This window comes from Crotalus tigris, unplaced genomic scaffold, assembly GCF_016545835.1.
Source record: "Crotalus tigris isolate CLP2741 ecotype Arizona unplaced genomic scaffold, ASM1654583v1 scf7180000023829.5930981, whole genome shotgun sequence".
Taxonomy (NCBI): Eukaryota; Metazoa; Chordata; class Lepidosauria; order Squamata; family Viperidae; genus Crotalus; species Crotalus tigris.
In genome coordinates, this window is record NW_024100213.1 from 1,080,430 (window position 1) to 1,096,605 (window position 16,176).

The window sequence follows — 16,176 nt, forward strand, 5'->3', positions numbered from 1 at the left end:
CCACGTCTGTGGCACATTATCCCATTCCCCTTTCAAGCTGTGTAAAATCTGACAAACTCTACGGCAGTGGTTCTCAACCTGTGGGTCGGGACCCCATTTGGGGTCGAACGGCATTTCACGGGGGTCGCCAAACAATGCAGTCTGCCATTTTTTCCCCCTTTTCCTTAGCTGTGCTACTCCCTTTTATTCTATCGGCTTTTGAAAGCCAATAGAATAGACTCTCTTGAATAGAGTCTAATTCTATTGGCTTCAAAAGCCAGTAGGAATTGTCCAGGCTGTCTCTGCCCTGCTGAGCCCGCCAAAAGTCCCATTCTGCAAACGGTGCTGCACTAGTTGAGTAGTCCTCGACTTACAACCGGTTGAGTAGTCCTCAACTTATGACCGGGTGGCGGGGGTCGCGGCATTAAAAAGGTTGAGAACCACTGCTCTACGGGAAGCACCAGTCAGGCATCAAAAAGGCAGCTGGATGCCCGACCTTTCCTGTAGCTAAGCCAAAATGACCATGGAGGGCAATTCCAGAGATCAGAAAGGGGAGGGGGAACATCTTCATTGGTAACAGATTGCCAGCAACTAGTCCTCTTTGCAAAATATACATTTGGTTCCCACAACCCCATGACATTTTTTTTAAAAAAATCTTTTTCATCTGGGCTCCTAGTTCTTCATAAGAGGCCACCAGTAATCCAACAGTCCAATAGGAGCTGGGCAGATGGCAATCGTTCTTTTTCATTGAAGCATACTAGATTATATCCATGGCAGAAATGGTTCCAGGAAGAGAGGGACAACAATTACACCTGAAAGGTGCCAAGGACAAGTTGAAGTTGCATTTAACAGAATAAGAGAATAACAGAGTTGGAAGGGGCCTTGGAGGTCTTCTAGTCCAACCCTTGCTCAAGCAGGAAATTCTACAACATTACAGACAAATGGCTTCCGGTCTTTTCTTCAAAGCCTTCAGTGATGAGCACCCACAACTTCTGGAGGCAAGTCGTTCTAACAGTCAGAAAATTCCTCCTTAGTTCTAGGTTGGTTCACTCCTTGATTAGTTGCCATCCGCTGCTTCTTCTCCTGCCTTTGGTGCTTTGGAGAATAGCTTGATCCCCTCTTCTTTGTGGCAGCCCTTCAAATATTGGAAGACTGCTATCATGTCACCCCTGCTCCTCCTTTTCACTAGATAGACTAGACCAGAGGTAGGCAACCTTGGCTCTTTTATGACTCGTCGACTTCAACTCCCAGAATTCCTGAGCCAGCCTGGCTCAGCTTGGGAACTCTCCCTTTCCCCTCAGCATGGCTGGCTCAGGAATTCTGGGAGTTGAAGTCCACGAGTCATAAAAGAGCCAAGGTTGCCTACCTCTGGCCTAGGCTGCTTTATGACCCGTGGACTTCAACTCCCAGAATTCCTGAGCCAGCTTGGCTCAGCTTGGAAATCTCTCCCTTTCCCCTCAGCATGGCTGGTCAGGAATTCTGGGAGTTGAAGTCCACGAGTCATAAAAGAGCCAAGGTTGCCTACCCCTGGACTAGACTAAGAAGTTGAAGCAATGAGATGAGGCCTGGAATGTTCTTTCTCACATCCCCCTAACTCAAGTGCCACCATGCCTGGCAACCTCTTTCTTCTGCCAAGTCTTCACGTCGTTGCATTTAACCTATTGCCAACCCGCGGTTGAGCTCCAGAGAGCTACAAGGAAGTCCTTGACTTACGACCGCAACGGAGAGCCCCAAATTTCTGTGGCTAAGCGAGGCAGTTATTAGTAAGTTTTGCCCTGCTTTATGACTGCTCTTGCCACAGTTGTTGGAATCTCCCTGGGAAAGTCGCAAATGATGATCACCTGTACGCTGCAACCATTATAAATACATGCCGGTTGCCAAGTGCCCTAATGCTGATCACACGACCGTGCGGATGCTGTAATGGTCGTAAGCGCAAGGACAAGTCACAAGTCACATTTTTCAGTGCTGTTGTAACTTCAAACAGTTGCTAAATGAATGGTTGTAAGTCGAGGACTACCTGTATAATTCAGCTGCTGACTAGACATAACATCTATGTACCATCTCCTGGGAAATTCTATTTAGACCTATTAGGTGAAATGTAATCTTCAAACAACATGCCCCACATTCATTTCTTGTCATGTTTGATTAGAGAGGGTCTATTACTACTGACCTGGACAGCAAGGAAAGTCCTCAACTCTCTGCATGTTTGTGTATGCATAGATTAGTGTATTTTTTTAGTTTATCTGGTTCACCTTTAAAACAGTTGCAAATAAAGTTCCGTAATTCTGTATTTATATTTCTGTATCTATCAGTTTATACCTCTGGGCATCTTAATCAGGAAACAACCCAAATGCTAAAGTTTAGCAAATGCCACACACAGAACATGCTCTTGGCTATCTGTTCCCACACCCTTGTCAGCCCCTGTTGTTAATGCATCGCCTTGAGGACAAAACTGTGGTGTCATTCACTTTGCAATACCATAACTCTTTAAAAACAAGACATGAAAGTCATGTCATGTAGGATAGTTTTTCCTTAAGGCTGTCTTTGGATGCAGTGGATTTTTCCTCTCTGAATTTCTTCTCTTGTCTGTAACAAATCAAAACCCAGCAAATTTTAAACCTGCTTTAATCCCTGCATGCAACTTTCTATAGCTTTGCTGGCCTCATCTTTCCTCCAGAACTTTTCTATTTATTTTAGACTATTCTACTGTGTTATTCTTTAGGGGAGAGATCCCCAATCTTTTGGGCGCCAGGGACCGGTTCCATGGAGAGAGGTTTTTCCGTGGACCAGAGGGAGCGTGGTTTTGTGTGCTGCCTGCAATTCGTGGATGGGGCTTTGCTTGTTTGTGCGGACTGGTTGCTGGCATGCTGTGGCCTGATACTGGTCCTACAGACTGGGGATTGGGGACCCTTGCTTTAGGACAGTGGTTCTCAACTTTTTTAATGCTGTGACCCCCAATGGGTTGTAAGTCGAGGACTACTCAACCGGTCGTAAGTCGAGGACTACTCAACTGGTGCAGCACCGTTTGCAGAATGGGACTTTTGGCGGGCTCAGCAGGGCAGAGACAGCCTGGACAATTCCTATTGGCTTTTGAAAGCCAATAGAATTAGACTCTATTCAAGAGAGTCTGTTCTATTGGCTTTCAAAAGCCAATAGAATAAAAGGGAGTAGCACAGCTAAGGAAAAGGGGGGAAAAAATGGCAGACTGCGTTGTTTGGCGACCCCCATGAAATGGTCGTTCGACCCCAAATGGGGTCCCGACCCACAGGTTGAGAACCACTGCTTTAGGAGAAACCCAAAGAGGTTCCGGATATTAGCTTTAGATTAGGTCTCTATACAGTAGTCCTTGACTTATGACAGAAATTGAGAGTCAGGGTCACAAATTGTCAAGATGGCATCTACAACTATGTGAATTTCCCTGTTGGAACCTCTGAGAAACTAGGAGTCACATTCTGGTTTCCCATCTCAGAAGCCACCAGAACTGCTGAGAAATCATAGGAAGATTCTAGGCCAGTGGTTCTCAACCTGTGGTCCATGGTCCATGGACCCCCCTTGGGGGCCACGATGTCATCACAGAGGGTCCACGAATGCTTGAATGTCATGATTTACTATAAATCTTGAGTTAAGCCTTGGGGGTCCGTGGCCATGGTCCGTGGCCACAAAAGGTATTTAAAGGTTGAGAACCACTGCCCTAGGCCATGCTGGCTGGGGAATTCTGGGAATTGAAGTCCACAAGTCTTAAAGATGCCAAGGTTGGACACCTCTGTTCTAGGCCACCCAGTTTGGGTGTTCCATACCTGGAGGAGTTGGCTGAATTCATTGGTGCGTGATAAACGCTCTCTGTGATTCTTTGGTGAAGCTGACTTGCTTCTGTTACAGAAAAAGAAGGAAAAACAAAATGAATATTTCATTTCTACACTTACTGGAACAAATAAGCTTGTTGATAAGATCTTTGTAGACTTTTTTTTAAAAAATAGATTCCTTAGTTATGTTTTTATTTATTTTTTATTCACCACCCATAATTCCATTTTTATACATGGGGCTTTATACATTGGTTAAGTAAATAAATACATGGCATACCCTATCCCAGGGGTAGGCAACCTTGGCTCTTTTATGACTCGTGGACTTCAACTCCCAGAATTCCTGAGCCAGCATGGCTCAGCTTGGAAACCTCTCCCTTTCCCCTCAGCATGGCTGGCTCAGGAATTCTGGGAGTTGAAGTCCACGAGTCATAAAAGAGCCAAGGTTGCCTACCCCTGCCCTATCCTATTGCAACTTTAGCATGAATTGAAACGATGAACAGGGAAGCGAGAACATACTAACACTCATTCCTTCTCCTATCTGAGAGTCACTGACCCAAAGTCACCCAGCAAGCTTTCATGCCTAAGGCGGGACTAGAACTCACTGTCTCTTGGTGACTGATCCACATACACCCACCTAGCTTTCATACCTAAGGCGGGACTAGAACTCACTATCTCTTGGTGATTGGTCCAAAGTCAACCAGCTGTCTTTCATGCCTGAGGCGGGACTAGTTTCCTGGTTTCCAGCCTAGAGTGCCTTAATCACTAGAGCAAACAGTTCCTAGGAAAATTTAGTAACTGATGCAGTGCCATATGTCAGTCCGTTGAGGTTGATAGTCATGAAAAAGGCACTGCAAGAATTACAGGAATTCTGCTTTATAACAGAATCTTAAAAGCCTGAAAGATTTCCCTCCTCTGCCATGGGTTAAAAAAAAAAGGCAGGCGTGCCTGGCTGAGGAATTCTGGGAGTTGAAGTCCACAAGTCCTAAAAGGGCCAAGTTTGAAGACCCCTGCTGTACAATAACTTGCCCTGTCAGTGTTGATGGGAGTCATCTTGATAGTTCCTTGATTAGGCGGTTGTTTCCTGTTAGCTTGTTTGTCTGCGCTGGTAGTTCCTTAACTGGGATATTGTTTACTTCTTGATTGTTAGTCTAGGGATGTTAATCTTGATGTTAATCTCTGCTAATCTGGGTGTTGATTTCTGGCAGGGAGGTGTGTTGGGCAAGCCACTAGACTAGTATATAAAAAGAGAGCAGACACCACTCCCTTTAGCACTGATAATGTTATCTAGTTTGGTAGTGTAATGCCTGAAAGAAAACAACCAAGCTCAGAGAGTGCCAAGGATCCCACGGAGAGGGATGTCTTCACAATAAGGATCCCTTGCCTGTGACTTCTAAGGTTGCCTTAGCATTTATTCCTAGGGGACGGATGTAGGAGGGAAGGGCAGAGAGGACCCTCCTCCCACTTTGTCACAGCTGGTACAGGATCAGGATAACAGTCAGCGCAATGCAGAATATCTGAGCAGCTGCATCTTGGCTAAACATAGGTCCCAAAGGCTGCCTGGTCTCAAAAGAAAGGAGAGAAGGAAACACAGGGGACAGATCAGCATCTTGTACTCCACACAATAGAAATATTTACAGGGGGAGGGAAAAGTCAACTCGGCAGCATCACAAATTCTTATTGCCTCAGAGGAAGAGTGCAGTGGAGAAGGTAGTCTAAGGTGGAGGAAGCAAGCCAAAAAAAAAAAAAAAATGCTGCTAGATGTGATGCCCCACACATAGCAGCAATCACTAGAGGAGATCAACCCCGACTGCTCTTTAGAAGGCCAGATCCTGAAGTTGAAATTCAAGTACTTTGTCCACCTAATGAGAAGCAAAGACTCATTGGAGAAGGGCCTGATGCTGGGAAAGAGGGAGGGCAAGAGAAGAAGGGGACGACAGAGAATGAGGTGGCTGGATGGAGTCACTGAAGCAGTAGGCGTGAGCTTAAATGGACTCCAGAAGATGGTGGAGGACAGGAAGGCCTGGAGGAACGTTGTCCATGGGGTTGTGATGGGTCAGACACGACTTCGCAACTAACAACAACAATCACCTGGAACAGTTGGTGGAAGATTATGACTTTTTTGGTGAAAGAAGAAAAGACTGAAGATTTATGGATCTGGGGGTTAAAAAAGGTTAAAGAGGGAAAGTTAAGAGGGCAAGCCTTTGAAGGAAAGAAGGGCGGAAGTGATAATAGTATGTTTTTCTAACGCTTTTCATCTTTCTTTTTGTATCTTTCTTGTCTTTTATATTCTAATTTTCCTATACTTCAACTGTATCAGTGTGTATGTATGTATGCAGGTATTTATGAGTTGGTGGAAGCTAGGGTCAGAGGGCAGGGCTGGGAGCCTCATCTCAAGATATACTGAAGATAGCCCCTCACACGTTTGTCATCTCATAGTTAGACTTCTATATTTCTTTTACACAGGCCTGTCCTTGAAGACTATCCGGAAAGATCAGCTTCACAAAATGTAGCTGCCTACTTACTTCCTGGCCGGTTGCAGCACTGCCATGGCATACCAGTGTGGTGAGGACACAAGACCGGGGGTCATTTGTCTTCTGACAATAAAGAAGGCAAAATGACAATAAATGTTATCCTATCCTATCCTATCCTATCCTATCCTATCCTACACTACCCTATTTTATCTTCTGCATCTCTCTCATATAAGGAGAGAGGGGCTGATCCCTCTGTGCTCCTTCGGTGGGATAATTAAGAACACAACTGATTTATATATATCTTAGGCATACTTAGCGGTTCTCTTGAGGTACCTCGATGCACTCCAGTGACATTTGTTTGGGACATGTTTCTACAACCTTTCAGAGAGGGAAAGAATGTGCAATGTTGATGTGTCTCCCAGCTACAGTCCTACCTCTGCAAGCTTCCAGTTGTCCTGTTAGGACTTTCCTGATCTCTGACACCCATGTGTTCTTCAGTTCCATAGATGCTGCCTGAAAAACAGGGTACAATTGCAGTTACAGTTACAGTTGCAACAGGATACTTAGCAATGCGGTAGTGGTGAACATCTGTAGCTCAGGTGTAAGATGAGGGTGGAGGTTCGTTCTCGGAGCTTGTGGGTTGGTTTCCGAACGTTTTGTTACCAGGCTAAGTAACATCTTCAGCGGAGTTTAGGGGATGTCCGTGTTCTTCTGCTTATAAGGGCTCAACCGACCTTCAACCAACCCAAACACTCATCTCCCAAACTAGCATTTCACCTCCCAATGATCCTCACTTGACATGATCTTCCCATCACAACACTCTCATCCGATGTGACCAACACCTGACCCCTCACAAGACCCATCCATCACAAGATGTGACCCACATCTGAGCCATCACAAGACCCTCACCTGTCGTGACCCACACTGTCCCCTCACAAGACCCATAACTAGAGCCATCAAAAGACCTTTACCTGACATGATCCTCCCATCACAAGACCTACTGACCACATGAAGTCCTTATAAGCAGAAGAACACCAACAATGACATTCCCTAAATTCCACTGAAGGTGTTACCTGGTCTGGTAACAAAATATTCGGAAACCAACCCACAACCTCGGAGAACAAACCTCCACCCTCATACTTAGCAACGGCAAGAAATTCAGGCAAGGGTTCAGCTAAACAGTTTTGCATCTAATAGATCTGCCATTCCTTCCCTTCCTATGTGTTTGACCATTTTTATCCCTTTGGAGATCTAAATATCTTCACCTACAGAACAGCAGAGTTGGAAGATCTTGAAGATCTTCTAGACCAGTGGTTCTCAACCTTCCTAATGCTGCGACCCTTTAATACAGTTCCTCATGTTGTGGTGACCCCCAACCATAAAATTATTTTTGTTGCTACTTCATAACTGTAATTTTGCTACTGTTATGAATCATAATGTAACTATCTGGATATGAAGGATGTATTTTCATTGTTACATATTGAACATAATTAAAGCATAGTGATTAATCACAAAAACAATATGTAATTATATATTGCGAAATATTTATTTCTAATTACAAATAAATGAAATTTTGTCTTGAAGCATGGGTGCCTAATCACACCTTCAGCTGCTCCACCTATGACTCTGAAGGAGATCTGACTTTTTCTCTTCTCCCCTTGCCCTACAACACACACACATACACAAACACATTTTCCAGGGTCATGTGATCATCTTTTGCAACCTTCTGACTAGCAAAGTTAGTGGGGAGGCGGGCACCGACGGGGTCCCGGATCAGTTGGAGGGCATTGCGGTCCCCCCTTGAAACCTGCGGGAGCGGTGAGCTACCAAGGACCGCTCAGGCAGAGAGACTCGAGGGCTGCAACGGGATGGGGTGGGAGCCCCCCCCATATCCTGCCTTTGGATTGGCACGACTGGGAGCGCTTGGGGGCAGAGTTGCCCCACCTGCCCTCCAGCGGTCGGCGAGAAGCTCCTGCCCCAGTGTAGTCTGGACAACGGGGAGGGGGCTTGGTGACCCCTGTGAAAGGGTTGTTCGACCCCCCAAAAGGGTCGCGACCCACAGGTTGAGAACCGCTGTTCTAGACCAACCCCTTGCTCAAGCAGGAGAACCTATACCATTTCAGACAAATGGTTGTCCAATCTCTTCTTCAAAACCTCCAGGGATGGAGCACCCACGATTTCTGAAGGCAAATTGTTCCACTGATTAATTGCTCTGACTGCCAGGAAATTTCTCCTTAATTCTGGAAATCTAAGAACTCTTTCCATTTTCTGCTCGTAAGGACACTTACTGCAGAGTAACTTGTAAAAGCTGTTCAATGAATTAGCGATTGCAACAAATTGTGAACCAGGACTTGCTGGCTAGGAAACAAACATTAATCTTAAAAAGGGAGGAAGCAAAATCTTGGTTTGTTTTTTTTTTTTTTTAGTCTCGCTATGGCCCCAAGGTTTATTTTCTCCGGTAATTCTGAATAATCAAGAATGTGAATTAATATATGAGCAGGAAAAGAAAAATCTATAACTGCAATACCTGAATAATATAGACCTCTTCTCTGCCATTGTACCAGATCTCAAATTTCTTATGATCACCTTTGACATTTTCAGTAATACCAACAGTGCTCATCTGTTTGAAAGAGAAGTTTGAATAACAGGACATGATCATTGGTCATTGCAAGACACTTTGTTCTCTTTAGTTTACCTTAAAAGCACACGAAGCAGTTTGCGATAGTGGTTAAGATGCTGGCCTAGAAACCAGGAGATTGTGAGTTTTTTAGTCCCACCTTAGGCATGAAAGCCAGTTGGGTGACTTTGAGCGAATCACTAGGAGACTGTGAGTTCTAGTCTTGCCTTAGGCAGGAAAGCCAGCTGGGTGACTTTGGACCAATCACGAGTGTGAGTTCTAGTCCCGCATTAGGCATGAAAACCGACTTGGTGACTTTGGACCAGTCCCTCTCTTTCAACCCAACCCTCCTCACGGGTATTGATATGGAGAAAATAGGAGGACGAAGGACATTATGTATGTTCACCGCTTTGAGTTACTTATAAAGTAATATGGGGGGGGGAAGGATAAAAATCTAATAAACAAGTAAACAATAACCATGCAGAAAACAAGAAGACCTTCAGTTGTAGGATGAAACCAAGTCCACTCAGATGGAAATCTGTTTCCAGCCTATGAGTGGCCCAGAACTTTTGTCTTGGCATTGCCAGGTTCAATGGATGCATGGAATGTTCATGCAGTTTGATTTCTCCTAAATAAGTGCAAGGTCATTTAGAGTACTGACGACACAAGAAAAAGCCTTTAATGGGGATTTTGCACCAAGCCCCACTTCAGAAGCTGTCTTCCATGAAGGACACAGTTCCTCAGTTGTAGCAACGGTATCCGACATTACAACAATGAGGATTTATGGTGTGGCAGCAAGGCAGGGTGATATTTTAACTTGGTCTAGAGCAGTGATGGAGAACCTTTTAGAGACCGAGTGCCCAAACTGCAACCCAAAACCCACTTATTTATCGCCGGATGCCAGGTGGGCGTGGCTGTGGTGGTCATGGCAGACTGGGTGGGTGTGGCCAAGGTGGGCGTGGTCACCTCAATGTTGCTTGTGGGAAGGGATGCCTGTGGGGGCTGGGCAGGGTTGAGGGAGATCCAGGGCGTCTCTGGCAGTGGGGTGGTGGGCAGGAAGCTCGTCCTGCAGGGTGAGGCAAGGCAAAGCAAGGCAGGGTGGGGGTGCCATTGTCAAAGGGCAAGGCGAGGCAGGGGCCGGGTGGTTGCTGCCTGACACCATCAGCCCCTGCACACAGAGGCCAGCGAGTGCATGGGGGCTGACAGGATCCATCAGCAGCGCACTCTGGGGCTCCGCAGCCTGCCGCCAGCAGTTCAGAGAAGCCGCCTCTGAACTGGACGGCTGGCCAACAGCTGAGGAGGCAATGCAGTGGGTTGTGCCCGGGAAAAGGAGAGCATGCGAGGCCAGGAGGGATGGGAGGGGGGAAACGGAAACCACCCATGCTGGGATGCATCCGGCCACATGGGACCTCAGCGAGTTAGCGGGTGGTTGGTTGAAAAGGGACGGCTGCAATCTCCAGGGTATGGCACGTGTGCCCACAGAGAGGGCTCTGAGTGCCGCTTCTGGCACGCGTGCCATAGGTTTGCCACCACTGGCCTAGAGTTAAAGGTTGCATTAACATTCAGCCCTGGGGTGGCCGGATGGGAGGTACAAGTATAGCAGAGAGAAGGCACAGGGAATGTTTCTTCTATGCCACAGGTAATACAGAAGCACTACAAAAGTCACAAAGATGCTAAATTTCCAAGCACCTACAAAGCATAGGTTCAACCTTGCTCATGTTAGGAGGATACAATAAAAGAGAAGAAAGTTGAATCCTGCTTTCAAATCGAGAGTCCCTTGGACTGCAAGGAGATCAAGTCCATCAATCTTGTTCTTTGGAAGGACAGATACTGAAGCTGAAGCTCAAATACTTTGGCCACCAAATGAGAAGAGAGGACTCACTGGGAAAAGGTCTGTTGTTGAGACAGATGGAAGGCAAAAGGAGAAGAGGATGGCAGAGGGTGAGATGCCATGAACAGGAATTTGGGCAAACTCCGGGAGACAGTGGAGGACAGGGGATCGTAAAGAGTCGGACATGAATAACAACTGAACAAAATGTTGAATCCACTAAAATTTAAGAAGATGACAATCCTCTCAATGTGGATTGCTTTGATTTTCACTTCATTACAGTCTATGCCATGGAATCCTTATGCCAGGGGTCTTCAAACTTGGCCCTTTTATGACTTGTGGACTTCAACTCCCAGAATTCCTCAGCCAGGCACACGTGCCTGGCTGAGGAATTCTGGGAGTTGAAGTCCACAAGTCATAAAAGGGCCAAGTTTGAAGACCCCTGCCTTATGCAGACATTCTCTTGTTCTGTATATCTAGAGTTCAAAGCCCATGATGATATAAATCACAAACCACAAAACCTATGAAGTTTCTGTGAGAAGAGACTCATGGAAGGTTAAAAAAAATGTTTGGTAGCAATATAAATGCAATAAAGAGTCAAATAAGTTAAAACTAGTATGTGGTGGGAGCCTGGAAGAGTGTTAAGGATGATCCCACCTTAAAAAAAAAGATGAAAAGTAAAGAGTAATATGTTTATTCTGGATTCTATTTGAAGTATAATCTTGCAGCTGTCTAATCCTGACCAGAATTGTGTTATATCTAACCCCATCTTCTCTCATCCTTCCTAATTCCTTCAACGTTTCTTCATAGATCCTACTTTTTAGTTTAGTTTAGTGATCATCTTCACTGCCATTCTCTGAAGCTCTTTCTGTTTGTCTGAATCCATCTTAAAGTGGATTACTTTAAGGAAAGAATACCACTAGAAAAAGTTGAAAGGATCACGCACCTCGGTTCTAATTTACATGAAAGCTGGGACATGACCACTGAAGTAAAGGCAAGGATAGAGAAAGCTCGAACAGCATTCTTCAAAATGAAAAAAGGTCTTCTGCAGTCACAACATAAGCCTCAGACTGAAAATCCGGCTTGTCAGATGCTATATTTTTTCTATCCTGCTCTATGGAGTAGAGAGTTGGCCTCTGACAGAAGGCCACCTGAAGAGACTAGAAGCATTTGAAATGTGGATTTACAGGCGGATGTTACGTATAAGCTGGGTTGACAAGATCAAAAATGAGGAGGTGATAAGCCACCTGGGAAAGCCAAGGGAAATCATCAAAACAATTAAAAAACGAAAGTTAGAATATTTCGGACATGTGATGCGACACCCAGAAAAATACGGCATACTCCATTTAATCCTCCAGGGAAAGACTGAAGGCAAACGAGGTCCAGGCAGAAGAAGAACATCGTGGCTTCAAAATCTAAGGGACTGGTTTGGACAAAACTCAGCAGCACTTTTTCGTGCGGCTGCTGATAAAAACAGGATCGCCAACATGATCGCCAACGTCCAATAATGGATATGGCACAAGAAGAAGAAGATCTTAAAGTGTGATGGTAGCAATGGACACAATTCTGAAGGGGGGAAATCTGATCAGTTAAATGGAATCATCCCAACATTTGGAAACGATATTGTGTTGATGAAGCCTAAATTTAAATTTGCTTTTTTTTTTTTTTGAAATGGCATCACATTTCTGACTCGTATTCAGCTTGCTATCCCAAGACCTTTTTCACATATGCTCTTGCCAATCTATGCTGTGTCTGCATAAGTTGGTCTTTGTCTGTAATAAATGCTACTCTATTATTTTCAGCTTGCGTTTCTAAGGTATTCATGCTCAATTTATTTTGAATCCATCTGCAATTTTGTTTCAAGCCATATAATCTGCAACCTGTAGCACTGCATTTTTTTTCTAGTTTTTGGAAAAACTCGTTTTTATGTTTGGTATAAAGCTTTTTCCTCTCGACGCAGAAATTGTTCCACAAGGGCAATAGGTTGAAGTTACCGTTGTCACGATTCCTTTGAACCTGCTTGAAAAGATCTAGCCTTGTCTACCGTTGACAAATGAACACGCCTGAAATTCTGGGATAAGTGCTTGATGTTCGTCCGTCCTTTAATTTCAAACATCTCTCCCTTCCACTGTAAGAAATGGCTCACCTTCAAGGAATTTTTAAAGCTGTAGGAAGGAGACTTCTCGTGAGCATCTGTGTTCTCTTCCCGTTTCTTGCAAAAAAGTAGGATTTTGGCATATAAGAAGAGATGCCTCTGCATCGGCTTGAACCTGGCCAAATCTTTCACTTTGTTGTGTCCCTTTTTGTGATCGGTCCAGATATTGAAGGAGCCCTGCAGGAGCAATTTACCCAGCTCAGCCACATCTCCCTAGAGAAAAAGAGAAACGGGACAGGAGAAATAACACGCATAAAACAAGGATTTAATTCTAGCCTTTCGCTACATCCACACCTCAACTATCTTAGTCTCAATACAATTTCATACTCGGTTTCCAGATGGATAGCCGTGCAAGAAGTCCTGGTCTTACAACCGTAATGGAGCCTGCCAATTACGGTTGTAAGTCATGACGATTGTAAAGTGGGCCGTCCCATGATCAGCCTGATTTAATGACCTTTTGTTTGCTATAGTTGTTAAGCACACCCACTGTTCAGTATGGGGCAACTTTTCAGCGAAAAACTTATAAACGGGGGTCATGTAATCGCGGGATGCTGCAAACAGCCATAAACGCAGGGCAGTTGCCAAGCACCCAAAATGAGGTCACAGGACTTGAAGAGAGACCACCAAAACATCAAAACTGGGTTATAAGCACCTTTGCACCATTACAACCACTAAGAAGTGGTTGTGAGTCAAGGATTACTTGTACTCTATTGCTAGCAAAAAAAGAAGTCTTGTCCCTATAGATTTTTATTTATTTATTTTGGAGACTCCAGCTTCGAACGACTCGGGACAGTTTACATTTTAAAAGCAAGAATAAGATATTTCAGAAAAAGAGAAACCTCTTTTTTTAAATTAATTTCTAATATAAGATATAAAAATACAAAAGGAAATAATAGGAAAAGTAGGGGAGGAAAAAGGGAAGAGAAAAGTGTAGAGAAGAAGGGACAAAGAAAAAAAAAGGCACTGATTTCCAACTCCTTTTGGTGCAGTAGAATAAGAAGTAACATCAAACCTCAATTTTTTACTTTTATCTAGTGCAGGGGAGGCAACCTGGGCTCTTTTATGACTCGTGGACTTCAACTCCCAGAATTCCTGAGCCAGCGATGCTGGCTCAGGAATTCTGGGAGTTGAAGTCCACGAGTCATAAAAGAGCCAAGGTTGCCTACCCCTGATCTAGTAGTATAAACTAGCCATTTCTATAACAACAGCTCTATCAGTAAAACCCAAAATCAAAGTTTCATTTTTTTTCCCACCTCAAGCACAAAGTCCAGAAGCGGTTTCCAAGTAGAAACAAAAGTACTTGCTATTTTGTTTGTGTTTTTTTTAATTGAAGCAGTCAATTTAGCCATGTCTGCTAACTCCATCAGCTTTTGCAGCCATTCATCCATTGTGGGGATTAAAGTGTCCTTTCATTTTTGTGCATGGAGTAGTCTCGCTGCCATCAACGTTCCCAATTTTTCCCCAGCCAGCATTTGGAATTCTGGGAGTTGGAATCCACACATCTTAAAGTTGCTAAGGTTGAGAAACACTGTTGTTGTTTTTTAAATTTCGGCAAGGCCTACCTCATAGCCTGTAATTGCTATTTGGTGCATGGAATCGTTCGCCGACTTGATGATATCAAGAACTGTTGCAAGAGCTTCTTCAAGTTCAGCAGTGCCTTCAGAATTCTTGCTGCATTTTATCATTTCCTGGTTGTAAAAAAGCAAGACTTCAGATATCATAGAATCATAGAATGACAGAGTTGAGAGGGACCCTGGAGGTCTTCTAGTCCAACCCCCTGCTCCCGCAGGAGACGCTTACAGAATCATGGAATGACAGAGTTGGAAGGGACCCTGGAGGTCATCTAGTCCAGGGCTTTTCAACCTTTTCACCCACTGTATCACTTTTAGGATATGGCAACATCCGAGTACCACCAGTCGCTTAGTAAGGTGTCAAAAACTTGATGACCCCCCCCCAAAAAGGAAAAAAGTGATAAAGTACAGATATTACAACAGTTCGCTTAGTGACTGTTCCAAGTTACAATGGCACTGAAAAAAGTGCCCCCCAAGCCACAGCCGAGCAAGACACTTGCCTGCCACCCGGCGGTGCTCTTCCTCCTGTCCGAGGTTTTCATTGATGTGAGCATTTCTGTTGAGGATTGGCAGCGGGGGTGGGATGGGGGGGTGTTTGGTTTTTATTCCCCCCGTCTGTTGGGTGGTTGCAGCAGGTTTTGGTCACTTCACATGACCCTGGGACACTGTGACTGTCATAAATATGAATCAGTTGCCAAGCATCTGAATGTAAATCACAAGACCCTGGAGATGCTGCAACATTCCAGGTGATCGGTGCTGCTTCTGGGCTCAGCAGAAGCGCCAGGAGTAGCGCCGAGCTCCAGCTGGAGCCTGGCGCTGATCCTGGCGCTTCCACTGAGCCCTGACAGCCCTGCAACTCCAGCCATCTCTCGCTCAGGCTTGTGCGGTGCTGTCACCGGTTCAGCCCCCTCCCCCGCTGCCACTTTTCTAGGATGGTCGCGTACCACCTGCCAGGTGCCAATGTACCACAGGTGGTACCCGTACCACTGGTTGAAAAGCCCTGTTCTGGTCCAACTCCCTGCTCGAGCAGGAGACCCTTACAGAATCATAGCATGACGTAGAATGAGTTTCCATCCATTGCTTCTTGTCCTCCCTTCAGGTGCTTTGGAGAAGAGGTGGGAACCCCCCCCCCCTGTGGGGAATCTTCCATTTTCTATTTTCCATTGTGAACAGTTTTAAAGACCCGACATTTCTGAAATAGGAAATAGTTTATCCAATCTCTCCTCCTATTCACAATCTGTTACAGATTCTAAATTGCCAGGACCAGTTTTTTATTTCCCTGTTTAATTTCTTCTATGTTTGGAGAATAGAATAGAATAGAATAGAATAGAATAGAATAGAATAGAATAGAATAGAATAGAATAGAATAGAATAGAAACTTTATTGTTACTTTAAATGTACACTATCAGCATACATTAAAATGATATTGCGACAAACACCCCCAAGGATCCGTGAATGACAGGTTGAGAACCACTGTTCTAGACCAAGCCAAATCAAAAAACGCTAGGGAATTTCTGGAATCACTGCATTCAGACAAATCAGCCATCAATACACACACAGAGATTTATTTACACGCCATTCAAAAGAGGCATTTAAACATGTTAAGGAGGAAGCAAAAAGAAACACATCCTCTTCAGCAGCCTACACCCAGGGATTAATACCAGACAAACAAGCAAGGGGAAAACAATATCCTAATCAAGAGACAATCAAGAGAAAAACCACACTCCCACAAACATTGGCAGGGCAAGCTAC

General features: G+C 44.7%; 1 protein-coding gene across 5 annotated transcripts in view; it reads right to left on the reverse strand.

Annotated features, from left to right (window-relative positions):
- The window catches only part of MCF2L2 (MCF.2 cell line derived transforming sequence-like 2), a 210,876-nt gene that overhangs the window by 26,317 nt on the left and 168,383 nt on the right, over nucleotides 1-16,176 (reverse strand). For all 5 annotated transcript variants that reach the window (XM_039321823.1, XM_039321824.1, XM_039321827.1 and 2 more), the window contains exons 21-25: nucleotides 14,416-14,541; nucleotides 12,845-13,066; nucleotides 8,781-8,873; nucleotides 6,688-6,766; nucleotides 3,777-3,849 (exon numbers count right to left, since the gene is read on the reverse strand). In XM_039321823.1, coding sequence (XP_039177757.1) covers nucleotides 3,777-3,849; nucleotides 6,688-6,766; nucleotides 8,781-8,873; nucleotides 12,845-13,066; nucleotides 14,416-14,541 — 593 coding nt within the window. The remainder of the gene's footprint in view (nucleotides 1-3,776; nucleotides 3,850-6,687; nucleotides 6,767-8,780; nucleotides 8,874-12,844; nucleotides 13,067-14,415; nucleotides 14,542-16,176) is intronic.